The sequence below is a fragment of the Canis lupus genome, chromosome 24, assembly GCF_003254725.2.
Source record: "Canis lupus dingo isolate Sandy chromosome 24, ASM325472v2, whole genome shotgun sequence".
NCBI lineage: Eukaryota > Metazoa > Chordata > Mammalia > Carnivora > Canidae > Canis > Canis lupus.
This window is the reverse complement of record NC_064266.1, coordinates 31,579,299-31,595,231: the sequence shown is the minus strand read 5'-3', so window position 1 is coordinate 31,595,231 and position 15,933 is coordinate 31,579,299. Positions and strand designations below refer to the sequence as shown.

The 15,933-nt window shown below is 50.7% G+C and overlaps 1 protein-coding gene across 3 annotated transcripts in view; it reads right to left on the bottom strand.

Moving 5' to 3' along the window:
- Positions 1-8,736, bottom strand: part of TOX2 (TOX high mobility group box family member 2) — a 139,253-nt gene extending 130,517 nt beyond the window's left edge. Inside the window, exon 1 of one of the 3 annotated variants that reach the window (XM_025470136.3) lies at positions 8,579-8,736. In XM_025470136.3, coding sequence (XP_025325921.3) covers positions 8,579-8,677 — 99 coding nt within the window. In that variant the 5' untranslated portion in view covers positions 8,678-8,736. Of the gene's footprint in view, positions 1-6,923; positions 7,067-8,578 lie in introns of those variants that run through there. The other 2 variants (XM_025470134.3, XM_035705402.2) reach the window with 2 other exon arrangements.
- Positions 8,737-15,933: the final 7,197 nt, after the last annotated feature.

Below are 15,933 nucleotides of genomic sequence, written 5' to 3'. Positions count from 1 at the left end.
CATTAATAATGATTCTTCTTCACCCAGACCTAAGAAGCAATTATCCCACAGTTCTCATTCACATCATGAGATGAGAAAGAATCCTCAGCAAGTGACTCAAACACTCTAAAAATCGTCAACATCCTGGTCCTTGACTTCCTGGGAAGTCTTTTTTTTTTTTTTTTTAAGATTTTATTTATTTCTTCATAGACAGAGACAGAGACACAGGCAGAGGGAGAAGCAGGCTCCATGCAGGGAGCCCAACGTGGGACTCCATCCGAGATCACACTCCAGGCTGCAGGCGGCGCCAAACCGCTGCGCCACCTGGGCTGCCCCCTGGGAAGTCTTTCAAAAGGAAGGGGAGTTTTTTCCCTAAGAGGCATCTCCCTGAAATAGGCACTTTGGTACTTCCCCTTCTACGCATTCATCCCCAGCGGCTGGGAATGTCACAGTTGTACCCCTCACTGGGAATCTCTTTGTCACAGGGAGCTACCTGGGACAAGGAGAGATGCCTTGATGCCAATGACTGGATGTAGTGAGAAACAAAAAGGCATGATCAGCTCTCTTGTCCCAGTTTGGCACAACTCTGAAGAGCTACCCCAGATCAGTGACCATGTTCCAGGCCAATGGAACATGCTTCTCCCTCTGCCCAATACTGCTTCCCTTACTCCCTTACAGCTACACTTCCTGGGAACTTCCCCCAAAATATATCTTCCATAGGCAACTCTCCATCTCAGAGTCGGTGTCCAAGGAAGCCAATGTACAACTCTCTCCACGGTGAAGGAGTCTGTCCCCATAACCTCTGGAGGGCCTGAAGAACTCAAGGGTCTCTGGGATACCTGACTGTGTCTTAGCCAAGGCTACATGGCCCAGGCCAACAACATGTCCCCAGTGTCCTAAGCCAAGGTGGGAAAACCTACTCACATCCCAGTCTAGAGCCATGTTCTCCTATGTATACTCCCCAGGCCAGCAACATCAGCATTACTTGTTAGCACTGCACCTTTTCAGCTCTTCCCTAGACCTACTGAGTCAGAACTTCTGAAAGGGGCACCCAGCGATCTGTGTTTCAACTGCCCCCCAGGTGATTCTGCTGCACTAAAGTTTGAGAAGAGCTTACTACTGGATGCAATCAAACACAAGTCATTAAGCTTTTCCATCAGCAGAAGACCAAGAGACAGCTTGGCAGCAATCTGATCCAGCAACATGAAACATTCCATACTCTGCTCCACACCTCTGGCTCCAAGGCACTCCTCTACTTAAAACCCAACCACCTATTTACCCCAAAGATATTAATGTAGTAAAACGCCAGGACACCTGCACCCCAATGTTCATAGCAGGAATGTCCACAATAGCCAAACTGCAAGGAGCCACAATGTCCTTTGGCAGATGAATGGATAAAGAAGATGTGATACACACACACACACACACACACACACACACACACACACACACACAATGGAACATTACTGAGCCATCAGAAAGGATGGATACCTACCATTTGTGTCGATGTGGGTGGAACTGGAAGGTATTATGCTGAGTGAAATAAATCAATCGGAGAAGGATAATCATCATATGGTTTCACTCATATGCAGAATATGAGAAATAGTGAAAGGGACTATAAGGGAAAGGAGGGAAACTGAGTGGGGAAAAATTAGAGAGGAAGACAAACCATGAGAAACTCCTAACTGGGAAACAAAGGGTTGCAGAAGGAGAGGAGAGTGGGGGGATGGGGTGACTGGGTGACAGGCACTAAGGAGGGAACTTGATGGGATGATCACTGGGTGTTATATGTTAGCAAATTGAATTTAAATAAAATTTTTTTTAAAAAGGAAAAACTTTTTTAATTTAAAAAATAAAATAAAGCCCAACCAGCTGGGATGTGACACTCTTTATGACAATCTCTGCTGGTGTCCCAGCTCCCCTGTAGGCAGGCCTCCTTGCCTTAGGCTGAGAGTACCCCCAAACCACCCTTCAGGCCCCCTTGCAGTGGCTCTTCCCTCTGCCTAGAGCACCCTTCCATGAATTCTACATGCCTCCACATAGCCCACCTGGCGTTTCCTTTAAGACTCTGCCCTGTGAGGCTTTCTTACACCCCTGGCACTTCCCCAATTACATATTTAATTAAAACTCTGCATTTTGAGGCATGTTACAAATCCACACAGCCTTTCATCTAGTAAATACAAGTTTCCCATTGAGTTGCTGAGCCTTCAGGATAAGGCTGGATCCCCTGGCACACAGTAGGGACTCAATAAAAACCTGCTGAACATCTGAGAAGCCCAGCAGTAAATGAGTAATTACATATTGAAAAACCACAGTCTTGTTGCTCATTCTAGCAGGCACCAGAAGTTTGCTGTTATACAGTAGCAAGTTTGAGCATCAGGATAATTGATCAAAATTTATTATCCCATGTTATACAGCATGTTTTCACTAAGAAATAAAATTGCAATTTACCACGACTCATTAAGTTAATAATTACTTACCATATGTTTTTATTGCTGCTCCCAAACCACACTGGAAAATCACTATGCAGGTTTTTGGTCCATGTACATAGGATGACTGCCAACCACGTGGATACAGAATTCACTGACAGTGAGAAGCAGGACTAAAATACTGAACAGAAAGCACACGCTCTTAAGCTCTACCACTCTCATCCCCATGACATTTTAGTTTACCTGCACCACATTTTCCAGTTCAGTGGTTCTCAAACAGGGGCACTTTTGCTCCGCAGGGGATACTTGGCAAAGCCTGGAGACTTTTTTTGGCTATTGTGGGAGGAGGTGCTACTGGCACCTAATCAGTAGAGGCCAGGGATGCAACTATGCATCTTATAATGTTATAATGCACAAAACATCCCCCCCCCCCAAACAAGGAATTACCAGGTCTAAAGTGTCCACAGTGCTGATGCTGGAAAACACTGTTCTAGATCAAAGGAACTTCCATTTCTGTTTCTTCAACCTGAACCTCATAGCAACCGTATGAAGAAGGTATTACTGCCCCCTTGTATGGATGAGAAAACTGAGACCTGGAGCGGTTAAGTGAGGTACACAAGGTCACCAGCCCACTCCAACAAATGGTGCAGCTGCAAAGTGAACCAGTCTCCTCTGCCCAACAAACCCAACTCCCCTCCCACACAGATTCAAGAAGGAAACAGACGCCAAGGAAATGAGCAGGTCCTTGTTTATTCATTAGGCTGAAGGGTCCACCCCGAGACTGTTTCAAACCAGATACAGGAAAAATATCAGACCCAGAGACCGAGGCATGGAAACATCTGATGTTAGGAGGACCCCTCCCCTGCAGCAGCTGGGACGGTTGGTCCTCCAGCATCCAGCACTGAAACAGGTTCCTCCAGCATTTTAATTTTCAATTGTGCAGCTCTTTATGAATAGAAATGAAAGCGTTTCCTGCTGGGGCCACAGGCTGTGTATGCATGATCTCCAACCTCAAGGCAACCCCATGGGGGAGGTGCTGCTATGCCCATTTTGCAGATGAGGAAACTGAAGCATGGGGAAGTTAAAAAACTTGCCTGTGCTGATGATGGCAGCATTCAAACCCAGTTCTGCGAGGTTCCAGGACTTAGACTGCCTTCATATCTTGAGACTAGTTCTAGAAAATCAGAGAGGCAAAATAGCTGGCCCTATGGAATCATATGGGGCTGGCAGTCCTGCAGGGGGATTCCTGGGATAAGGGTGAGGTGTGGAGTCTTGTTCTGGATGCATAGACACTCAGCTGCTCTTCCAGGTTTCCTGGCTGCTCTCTGTGCTGGGCTCTGTCCTCTGGGCCTACTTGGGTAAGCTCCTCTAGGAATGGCAGGTCAGCCAAAAGATTCTTGGCCCTGGCTATGCCCTAGATTTGATGCGCTCAGTAAAATCTTCTAAGAGCCAAAGAGATGCCAAGTTCCAAACTACAGAGGAAAACTGGTGAGCCTTGAATTCATTCATGCATGCATTCATTCAGCAAATATTTATTGAACCCCCTAAGTGTCAGGCCAGCTCTGGGTATGAATACAAAAGTGAAGGTAGACACAGTGGTTCCTGCTCTCTGAAGCATATCAGGGTGCATCTCCTCTAAAAGTATCATCTTCATCCTTCCTGGGTGTACTATGCTTTACTTACAAAGGACATGCCCAGGCTCCATTCATTATATCTCCATACCACAGCTCCCTATCCCATTAGACTGATGTTCACTGATTTGCCTTCCCTTTGCCAAGAGGGAAACAGAGGCCCAGAGAAGAGCACTGTCATGCTCAAGGTCACCTTGCAGAATGGGGGGTGGGGGGGGCGGGGTGGAGCAGCAGTGCTGGGCCTGAGCTGTGGCTCCTGACATTCATAAGGTACAGAAGTTTCGTGGTAAGGACACTTCAGGACAGACTAGGGGAGGGGGCTACAGTAAACACATTTAGATGGAAAGTAAAGAAGAGCTTCTTAACATCCTGCAGAGTCCCCAGGACCAGCCATCTCAGCTCAGAGCTCACCTGGCCCAGGTCCACCCACAACCACCTGTGCCCCTACAGAAACCAGCAGTGGGGACCTCACCTACCAGAAACGCTGAGCAGGCCTCACAAATCTTAAGTACAGGTGAGGTGGAGACAGCATCTCCCACTTCTTGTATTTTCATCCCAAGGAGATTCCAATAATTCACTAGCTGAGCTTGTGTTGATCCCCGACAAGATACAAGATGCTGTGCCCAGAGCTGTGTGGGTGGGGAGTTCCATCACTTACCCACGCATATAGTTCCTGAGTAGTTCTGGGTCAGGCACTGTGCCAGGTGCTGGGAGCCCACAGAAACCCGTTCACAAACAACCAAACCACTGCTACACAAAGTGTGGTTGCTGGACCACCAGCAGCAGCATCTGAGAGTTCATCACACATGCAAATTCCCACAAGAAGACTTGTAAAATGTTCACAGAGGCTTTATTCATATATTCATAGTAGCCCCAACCTGGAAACAAACCTGAACATCCACTGGCAGGTGAACAGATAAACCAATTGAGCTACATTCATACAACATAATATTACTTAGCAGTAAAACAGAATTACGGATATACACAACATGGATAAATCTTAACACTATGTTGAGCAAAATGAAAACAGATGCAAAGATGTGTATGTTGCATATGAAATTCTAGAAATTAAATACACTTAGTACACTGAAACTGAACTTAAATAAAAGCACTGATAATAGAAATCAGATAAGTCGTTTCCTGCAGAGGTGGGGATAGAGACTGTGGGCTGGAAAGGGGCATGAGGGAACTTTCTGGGGTATGGAAAATGAGCAAAATGTGAATTGGGATGGTGGTTACACAGGTGTTTGTATTTGTGAAAACTCATGGAACTATACACTTAAAATGTGCATTTTATTTTATGTCAATCATATCTCAGTAAAAAAAATAAGCAACAAATCATTTGCCCTAGATCACAAAGCCACAACTGGAGATTCGAACCCAGGTTTGTCAAATTCCAATGGTCTGTTTACACTAGTCTGCCATAGTTGATGAGGGGCCCCAGGGATTGCCCTCAGCCTGGTAAAGAGCCTTGTCAAAAGTCAGAATAAAGGGACTTCACAGATCCCCAAGGAAGAGTGTCATAGTCTCCCCTCAACTCCTAGAGACTTGAGGGGAGAGCACCTAAGTGTCAAGCTCAGAGTCAAGAAATTTGGGATCAGGCCTAAATTCTGCTCTTCACACACAGAGTAGTATACTCTGTGACTCTGTTTCCCCTCTATGAAGCAAGGTAGAAAGAGAGGATTAGTGGTTCCCAGCATGGGTCTACAGATCCTGGGAGCCACAGGGCCACAAGCTCCTACGCTTACTAGGCACTGTTATTACAGGAAATGACTAATGTGCCTGCCTCATACCTGGTAAGCTATTTTTCAAATGTATGTTAATATTATTGTGATTAATAAAATAACATCTATCTCAGAGCAAAAATGAAACCATAGCAGCTTTTGCCATTACGTATTTTCTCAAACAAAAGATGGCAAAAGAACAGCCACTGCTCATGACTTGGTTTAAAGTGGCTGGAATCTCTGTGTAGAGTATCACTAAGGGGACAGTCACCAAGGGAACAGTCACCAAGGGCCCTTCCGGGTCAACTGCCCCACAGTTATCCGGCATCACTTGGGCAAATGCTTGCCCTTATGTTTCTCAGGCCTAGGCCCCTGTGGGGACAAGCCTCTTGTATGGACTGGAAGGACCAAGCCCCCAGTATGCATGCTGTGTCATGGTTCTGCGGCCCAACCTACAGGCCCCAAGTGTGGTCATGGCTGCATCTTGGGCCTCAGTTTCCCCTCCATGTTCTGATAGTGATCAGCTGTGAGAATGGAGCCTGGGCATTTCCCTCCCCAGGCCCTCACCATCAGACCCTGGTCACAATGTGCCCCACATGCCAACCACCAGCACTAAAGATGACTGCCCCCTTGGGATCTGCTACCAGCAGGCATCGGTTCACCGGGAGCTGAGCCCAGTGACTTCCCCTGCCTCATCCTGCCACAAGCCTGAAGACTGAGAAGCAGGTCTCACATCCAGGTGCGAGGTCACACCCTTCTCCCCGCCTACCTTGGTGGCCCAGCTGCCACCTCTTCCACCTGGACACACCCTCGGCTCTGGGCCAGAAGTCCGAGATTACAAACAGAAACCAGAATCACGGGCTTCTCATTCCCTGAGTGGCTCCTTCCCCGGCCGGGTTTCACACTGGTTCTTGGTGCCGAGTCAGGGCTTCATAGGGCAGCAGAATAAAGCAGGGACACAGCTGGGCGCCCCCCCCTCCCCCCCCCGCAGAAGGCCCGCATGGGGACCGCCGCACTCTGGCGGGGTTCACAGAAACCTCACTCTCAAAAGGCGCACTCCAGGCTCAAGGCCACGCACCCGCCAACCCAGACTTCGAGGCACAAATTCCCCGATCCCCACGCGCGCCCCCAAACCAGGGCCTGGAACCTTGCCCACTTACTGTGTTAAAAAGTAAAGCCAAGGGCAGAAGACAGTCCAGCTGCCCCCGCAGCCAGCGGTGTCCTCCTCTCTCAAGACTCCACTTGCTACTTTTAATCAATTTTCCCTCCACCAGACTGGAAACAGCCGAGAACCGGCCTTCCCTTCAGGACACCATCCCCCACTTCTAACCACCATCCCCGCTTCTAACTTGGCCGGCACCGGACAAAGATGATCCCACCCACCCGCTGTGAGACCTCGAGGGCCGCCCAGCTCGTCCTCGCCGGGCTCTCCTGGCCCCGGAGCCCAGGCCCCATCGCGGGGACTGCGGGGGCTTTGCCCTGCGACCCTCAAGGCTGCTCCCCGCGGGCCTGGCTCGGCGATCCCGGCCCCCGGCCCCCGGCCCCCGGCCCCCGGGCCCCCGTTCCGCGCGGGGCCGCCCCCTGCCCGCAGCCGCCACCGGCCAGGGGCTCCGCCGAGGCCCGAGGGCCGCCCACCCCGCCGCCGACGCGCACTCGCCGCGCCTCGGAGCCCGCGCCGCTCGCCGGGGCCGCGGGGAAACCCACGCGCGCGGTTCAGTCCGGGCTCCGAGGGGCCGGGCCGGGCTTCGCGCCCGCCGCGGGACGCGCCGACGGTCGGCCTCGCTAACCAAGTCTGAAAGTTCCCTCCGCAGCGAGGGGAGCGGTGCGGCGGCGCAGCTGCATCGCGGAGAGCGAGCGGATCCGACGTCCCGGTTCGGGGAGCCGCGCACGCGAGCTTCCGTGGGGGGCGGGGGGCCGGCGGGGCGCGGGGCGCGGGCGTCGTCACCGCAGCCCCAGCCCAGCGGGGAGGGCCGCCCGCCCGCGCTCCGTGCCCGGGAGGGGCCAGGCCTCGGTGGGCCGTAGCGCCCCGGGAACCCCAGGCCCCGCCGGGCGGGGACGGCCAGTGAGCGCGCCGCCGCCGCCGCCGCCAAGTGAAAGCCCCGACGCGCGAGTTAGAGCCCGGGGGGCGCGGGGGCGCGGTGGCGCGGGGCGTAGGGGCTCGGGGGTGCGGGGTGCAGGGGTGCGGGGTGCAGGGGTGCGGGGCACGGGGGCGCGGGGACGCAGGGGTGCGGGGCGCGGGGTGCAGGGGCGCAGGGGTGCGGGGCGCGGGGCACGGGGGCGCGGGGCGCAGGGGCGCGGGGCGCGGGGCTGTGCGAGGCGGTGTGCGGCCGGCGGGGCCCCGCGAGCGGGACGCGACTGTCGGACCAACTTCTTTGTGTGAGTGTCCGCGGCCGCGCCTGGGCGTGACGGCGACGGGGCGCGGAAGGCGGTGTGCCGCGCGAACGGGTGCCTCGTGGGCGGCGACGCGACGGCGGGCGTGGGCGAGTGGGCCCGACCGTCAGGGAGGCTTGCGGCGGGGCGCGGCGGGGCGCGGCGGGGCGGCGGGGTCGCGGGCAGCCGGTGCGCGAGAGCGGCTGTCAGGGCCGGGCCGCGGGGCCCCGTGGTGACTGTCGAGGTGACTTGTGCCCGCGGGCCGGAGAACTCCGGGAGGACCCCTGCGGGCGGCAGTGCCCGTCGGCGGGCGGACGCGTGCGGGTCCCCGCGGCCGGCACCAGGCGCCGGGGTCTCCGAGTCTCCCCGTCCACCCACCGACGCTCCAGCGGGGACGCCCGGGCCGCCGCCGCGCCCGCCTCGGCGCCCCCCCGCCCCCGCCTACCTTGCCGCAGTGGTAATAGTCCAGGTGCGCCAGGCCGGCCGGCTCGGCCCCGGGGCGCGCGCCCACCGCGGGCGCCGAGGGGTACAGGCGGACGTCCATGGCGGGCGCGGCGGCGGCGGCGGCGGCGGCTCCCGCGGGCAGTGCCTGGGCGGGCGGCGGGTGGGAGCCAGTGTGCGAGCGGGTGTGCGAGCGCGGGGGGCGGGCCGGGGGCGGGGCCCGGAGGAGCGTCCCGCCCCCGCCCCGCCCGCCCCGCCCCGCCCCGCCCGCGCGCGCTATTGTTCCGGCCGCGGGCGCCGCGGAGCGCGGGGGCCTGGGCCCAGGGGAGGGGGCGCGCCCGGGGGTCCCCGAGCGCTGCGCGCCGGTGCGGACGGCCGTTTCCCATCCCGCCTTCCCCACCCACGGTGAGGGAAGGAAGAGACCCATCTGACACCCCTCCCCTGAAGTGGGACACTGCCCGCCCTAGACATTCAGGGAGTAGGGGGCGGGGGAGGCAGGCGGCGACAGGAGCACTTGTGTGGATGGGTGCCGCCGTGCCCGGGGGACCAACAGCCCAGCGCCTGCTGCTGCGGCTGTTAGAAGGTCCTCCGCGCTTGTCCCACTGATCCGAGTCACTGCGAGAGGGGCTCTGGGACTTACTGAGCATAAATTCTCACTTTACCTATGAGGAAACTGAGGCAAGGACAGTCGCTTCAGTAATGAAGCGCCAAGTGAATGGGCTCACTGCCTCCAGAGGATCCAGGTCTGAGACAACTGGGAGAAGACAGTGTAATGATAGGGAGTCAAAAGGCCATAGAAATGGCTTAGAAACTGAAGTTCTGAGGAAGGGTCCAGAATCTACCCCCCCCCCCCATCCCCAGCCCCTACCCCAAGTTCTGGAGAACCGAAATGGGATGGCTTCCATAGTGGAGCAGAAAGGTAATGGAAGCAATCTCCTTCTCCCACATTAAAAAGTTCCCTAATTCCTTACATCACCTGCCAAGCAACTGGCCTGTTGCTCCTCCCCTTCTCATCCAAGAATTGTCTACACTAGCAGCCTCCACTCCCTCACCCTACTGACTGCTACCCCACTGCCTTATGGTTCCTGGCTCTGGCACACTGGGATGCCAGGCTGGAAAGTGCCAGGAGACCAGGAGGTCAGGAGGCAGAAGTGGGTCAGAGTGGGATTTTTGGATGGCAGCGGGACATGTGATGCTACTTGGAGAAAAGGGAGTGAGCCTGTCTGTTGCCCACTCAGGAGCCAGCTTGGAACTCAGCTCCCAACTGCTACTTGAGCTTTGTAGGTCCTGACGGTGAGCTATGACCACTATTTGTGATCATAAAGATCCACTAATACAAGATTGCTGTGGGAAACAGGCTTTCACTAAAGGTTTGGGAACAACAGAGGAAAATTACTGCTCAGAAAGGAAAACTTCCAAATAAATTTCAGCAGCCATTGTTTCTAGAAATACATTGCCATATCTCATCCGAAGGAATTTCCCATTGGCCCCTCTACTTTTTTTCCTCTCTGGATATCCAGCTGACCCAGCACTATTTATTGAAAATATCACCTTTCTCCCAACTTCTCTGCAGTGTTCACTTTGTTCATAAATCAAGTCGTCCATATATGTCTGGTTTCTGAATTCTCAAGTCTGTTCCATTAGCCTATTTTTCTCTCCTTGTCCCATTATCACAGTATCTGAATTTCTGTAGCTTTATAGTAAGTGCCTCGAGGAATAGGTCTATACACTTTTATCTTCAGGACTGTCTTGGCTATTCTTGACATTTGCACTTCCACAAGCATTTTAAAGTCAGCTTGTATGTTTACACACACACAATCCTGCTGGGATTTTGACTGGTATGTTGATACCACATTGAATCTTTAGATCAATTTGGGTAAAAATCCACATTTTAAGTATTAAGTCTTGCTATCCATAAACATGGTATGTCCCTTTCATTTGTTTAGGTTTATTTTTTTTTTCATTTTAAAGTTCTCTCAGCAATGTTGCATAGCTTTCTTTTAAAAAAAAAAGATTATTTACTTACTTAGGGCAGAGGGGAGGGACAGAGAGAGGGAGAGAGAATCTCAAGCAGACTCCCCACTGAGCACAGAAACTGACACAGGGCTTGATTTCACAACTCAAGATCACAAACTGAGCTGAAATCAAGAGCCAGACACTTAACTGACTGAGCCACCCAGGCACTACACTTTTTTTTTCTTTTTAGTTTTTTACGTAGAGTCCTTGCATATCTTTTACTAGATTTAGTCCTGAGTGTTTTATATCTCTGATACTATTATAAGTAGTTTCTTTATATGGCTTTTTACTTTTCCTGTTTGTTACAAGTACAGTGCAACAGTTTTAAAACAAGTCAACAAATCCCCTCACTCTTCCATGGAGTGAAGCTTAATAACTTTCCCCTATAAAAGGGACGGGTTTAATGAATGGTTTTGAACAAATAAAACATGGCAGAAATGACACATGGCTTCTGAGACTAGGTCATGAAAGTTGATACAACTTCTGCCTGGCTCCCTCTCTTGGGAACATTTGTCCTTGGGACCCTAAGCCATTATGTAAGAAGTCCTAGGCTACTGTGCTTTAAAGAAGTCTGAAGTAAACTACACATAGCATCTGTATGCAAAGACCCTGAAACTAAAAAAGTAAGATGACTCAGCAGTCCCCTGTTGAAGCAGCCCTCTACTGTTCTAGTTCCATCTACTATATGACTATAACCATATGAAAAACACTGAAACGTCTAGCTGATTCCTTCATGAACCTAAAATGAGAGATAACAAAACACAAAACACTATTGTTACTTTAAGCCATGAGGTTTTGGGGTGATTTGTTACTTGGCAAGAAGTGTAGAACACATATAGATTTTGTATAATACCCTTTATATTCAGCAACATTGCCAAATTCACTTATTCTAACAATTTCTCTGTGGATTCTTTAGCTTTTTAAAAAATATACCATATTCTATCTCATCTGTAAAAATGAGAGTTCTAATTTTTCTTTTTCAATCCTTATACATTTTATTTATTTTTCTTGCCTTATTGCACTGGCTAGTAGTGCCGGTACAATGTTGGAATGAAGTAATAATAGTAGGCATACTTGTCTCATTCTTGATCTCAGAAGGAATGCTCTCAGCATTTCACCATTAATTATAGTGCTTGTTATAGTTTTTGTTTATTTAATTATATTGTTTTGTTTTTTGTAGATACCTCTGCTGTGGGTTGGGGAGGTCAATCTTCACAGAAATCCTGTGGGTCAAGAAATAAGACTGCCTTGGCCATTTTACAGATGAGAAGAATAAGGCCCAGAGTGTTAATAGCAGGACTAATTAGCAGTATGTAAGTCTAGAAATCTCACCTGCAGCACTTACTGCTGCCCTTACTTCCAGAGTCCTGGTCCTGCTAACTTTGACCAGAGCTGTAAAACAGCCATCACAGTATAGAAGCCCATATGCAATGAGTCAGCTACAGGCAGCCATTTAGCTTCTTTAAGGGTCTGCCAGCAGCAGCAACACCAACACATATGTCTGCTACCTATGTCCACTCCCTTCCCTAAGGAGACAGCACCAAGGAGGTCTCCAAGAAGGCCAGCAGGGAGCCCTGCAAGGAAGCCATGCAGACCCAAAGCTTGGATTTGTCCTTTCATGTTGGCATTTGATTAGATAGGAAGTTGATGACTCAGTTCCCCCAAAGAAATATCCAACCTCATTTGTTGTCCTCAGGATGGGAGTGGGGTTTGACCTTTCCTCTCTTCCTCTTGACTCCATACAGAATCTGTGAGAGGGAGTCTCAGGTCTCAGCCAGTGACCAGCTGGCTCAAGAGAGCATTGTCATGCCCTGCCTTCAGCAACTCAGTTTGGGGACCTAGAATATCTGCCTGTACATCTTCCAGTTCTCAGCCTCTAGTACCATAAATAGCTGAGATATCAGAATATAGATATGTCTTAATATGTTTTATTTAGATATGGCAAGGCAGGGCAGCCCGGATGGCTCAGCGGTTTAGTGCCGCCTTCAGTCCAGGGTGTGATCCTGGAGACCTGGGATCGAGTCCCACGTCAGGCTTCTTGCATGGAGCCTGCTTCTCTCTCTGCCTCTCTCTCTCTCTCTCTCTCATAAATAAATAAAATCTTTAAATTAAAAAAAAAGATATGGCAAGGCAAACAGGTAAGGAGACAATTGGCATGGAAAAGACAGTTTGTGGGCAGCCCGGGTGGCTCAGCGGTTTAGTGCCGCCTTCAGCCCAGGGCCTGATCCTGGAGACCCAGGATTGAGTCCCACGTTGGGCTCCCTGCATGGATCCTGCTTCTCCCTCTGCCTGTGTCTGTGTCTGTGTCTGTGTCTCTGTCTCTCTCTCTCTCTCCCTCATGAATAAATAAAATCTTAAAAAAAAAAAAAAAGAATACAGTTTGTTACAGTTCCTAAGAGAAGGAGGCATACCATGCCATGGAGGTGGGGTGGAGTGGGTCACACAGAGAAACATGCATTGTTCAGGGGCTGGGGGGGTGGGAAGTGTGGGCAAAAGCGTTTACTGTGGTTTCCCGTGGAAAAGAATAGCGAGGTAGGGTAAGAAGATTTAAGATTGGCTAGTTTGAGTAATTTCAGTGGGCTCTGGGCCTAGGGACTTCCCCTAACTGTCTGGTACCTGGCCCTGGGAGATGAGGGCAGGTGGATAGTGGCCTGGAGTGAGAGAGCGAGGTAAAGGAGGTGGTTGCTGGTATGGGCTCTGGATTAGTTGGGTTACATCTGGGAAGCACATGCACAGGAGAGCTGTTTACTGTCTCTAGGAATTGGCTAACTCTAGAAGGGGCAGTCTGTCCAGGGCCTGCAAGGCCCCAGATATCAAAGCATCAAATACAGAAAAGACATGGTTAATACAAGACATGTCCACTTATCCACAGATCCCAGAGATAAAGGAGTCCTACTCCAACTATAGCCCCTTTACCTGAGGAATGTCCTGGCTTTAAATCAAAATGGCCACTCTTCAGAAAATACCTGTGGCCAGGGAGCTAAAAACCCAACTGTGGAAGTCCTTAGGTCTCATCATTAATATTCTCTCTCAATTTTCTTATGGGTATTTGGTAGAATTGTACTCCCCCTCCCCTTGAATTTAGGTATGACAGTGTTACTGGCGTTAGCCAAGGGAACATAAGTGGAAATGTTATTTGTCACTTCGAGCCAGGAGCTTTAAGGATCTGGCCATAATTGACTCTCTATTCTGTCCACCGTGAAAACCCTAACAAATTCCAGCTCCTCCTTTAAGACCCAATTCAAGTAACACCTCTTTGGTGAAGACTTCACCAAGACTCCAACTCAGTGTTTCAATTTGCTGCACAAATAAATGTTTGCACACAGAACAATTTCACCAAACCTTAAGAATACATTTGCTCCATGAGTATCTCTAGGGCAAGGACAATGTCTCACTGATATTGGTGCCTCCAGGGACCAGCACAGGAGCTAAGGCAGCATAGATACATCATGCCCTCCTCCAGGGGAGACAGAGCTTTGAAGGATCTTCCTATCTACACATGTACACACACACACACACACACACACACACAGCTCAGGAAGAAGTAGCCTCTGAATTGTTCACATTCCAGGGCACATTTGCCGGTGGCAGGGGGAGGGGGTGGTGGTGGTGGTGGTGGTGGTGGTGGTCACAATTTAGTACACACAGGTGAAGCCCAGCTAGATATGATCCTGTCTCTGCATCCCTAGTGGCCAGTACACTCTGACTCTGGTTAAGATGTGAGATATGTTAAGCTGGATTGAGGTATGGAAAATGGAGGTCCCCAGGGAAAAGCTTATCTCTCTTAGTTTAGCAGATCCTGACACAAGGATCCTAGTGCAAATAGTTGATTGGAGAGAGATCACATGACACACAGGTAGGGGAGTGGGAAAGTGAGATGAGAAAAGGAAGATAGTCAATAAAAGGTAAGTTGCCACTGTGGACAATTAACTCCATTGTGGAATTCTGGAAAAAACTAGGAACACATGCCCAGAATTATCCCACTTGAGGGGCAAGGAGTTGGGGTCTTTACCCACCAACTCCTAAAAGTTTTGGTTGAAGGCTATTCCCAGAAGGCATTAATTCCCAGGTAGTTCAGTGAGGCAGGCAGAATGGGGCTCTGCCAACCAGAGGAAGCCATTAGACAAAGAAACGCAGGTACAGCAGGCAGCAATTGGGGTGCTGTGTGCTGGAATGGTGAGATTTGTGGGGATATGGATGGAGCACGGTAGTGTCTGCAACAGGGCTCAAGCCCATCTCATACCAGGGCAGAACTCTGCTTTCCTTAGGCACACTCACTCTGTGTGTGTGTGTGTGTGTGTGTGTGTGTGTGTTTCCACACATGCAACTCCTTTGGGAACATGGTTGAGGTGAGTGACTATTGTCTGGGGCAGTAATTGTGCATTCCTAGGGGCTTGGCCACTGTAGTTCCACAACAGCACTCTAGCCTGTCCGTTATTTCTGACAACCAGCCAAGTCAGCCAACAGCTTCTACTCCAAATGTCTGCTGGACCAAAGACCAAATGAACAAATACATGTGTGGTGGTGACTTTGGCACAACATGATTCACCCAGGCACCTGTGCAGAAAAAAGCATGAGATGCCAAAGGCTCTGAATTCAAGTTCTGAGATCTGCTCAACATCCTGTTTGACCTTAGCCAAGTCACTGCACCTCTTTGGGCCTCAGTTTCCACTTCAGCAAAATGGAGTGGTAATGCCAACTCCATGGGCTTGTTGTGAGAAGCAATGATGAAATAGCAAAGCACTTCTAACATTCTGAAGTACTATTAAATTGTGAGCCATTAAATGATGTTTTCCTAGTCAAGGGTTCCAAAGTCCCCTCACAAAAAGAGGAGACTTCTCACTGATGCTCCCCTCTTGAATCCCTCTCTATCTTTCCAGAGAGGGAGGGCCAAGATCCATCTGGGAGACTTCACACTTCTTGGGGTTCCCTGGCGAGGAAGTGGGGCTAGACGGAAGGAGGGAGGGTAGAGAGTCCATGGAAGGTTCATGGAGCACCTGCTGAGAACCAGCACCTGAGCTTTTGGGATCCTCTCACCAGCCTTCAAAGTAGGTGTTATTATCAAAGCACTTTTTACAAATGAGGAAACTGAGCCCTAGAGACATGTCTTGGAGCCTCAGTCACACAGCCAGAGCCAAGACTTCTTTTTTTTTTTACCCCTTGAGGATAGCTGACACACAATGTTACATTAGTTTCATGTGTACAACATAGTGATTTCACAAATTTATACATTCTTCTATGCTCACCACAAGTGGAGCTACCATCTGTCCCAACACATTGCTGTTGTAACAGCCAGGGCTTCTTGGAGCTGGGATTCATAAGGCAAAATCTATGCTCCTTCCA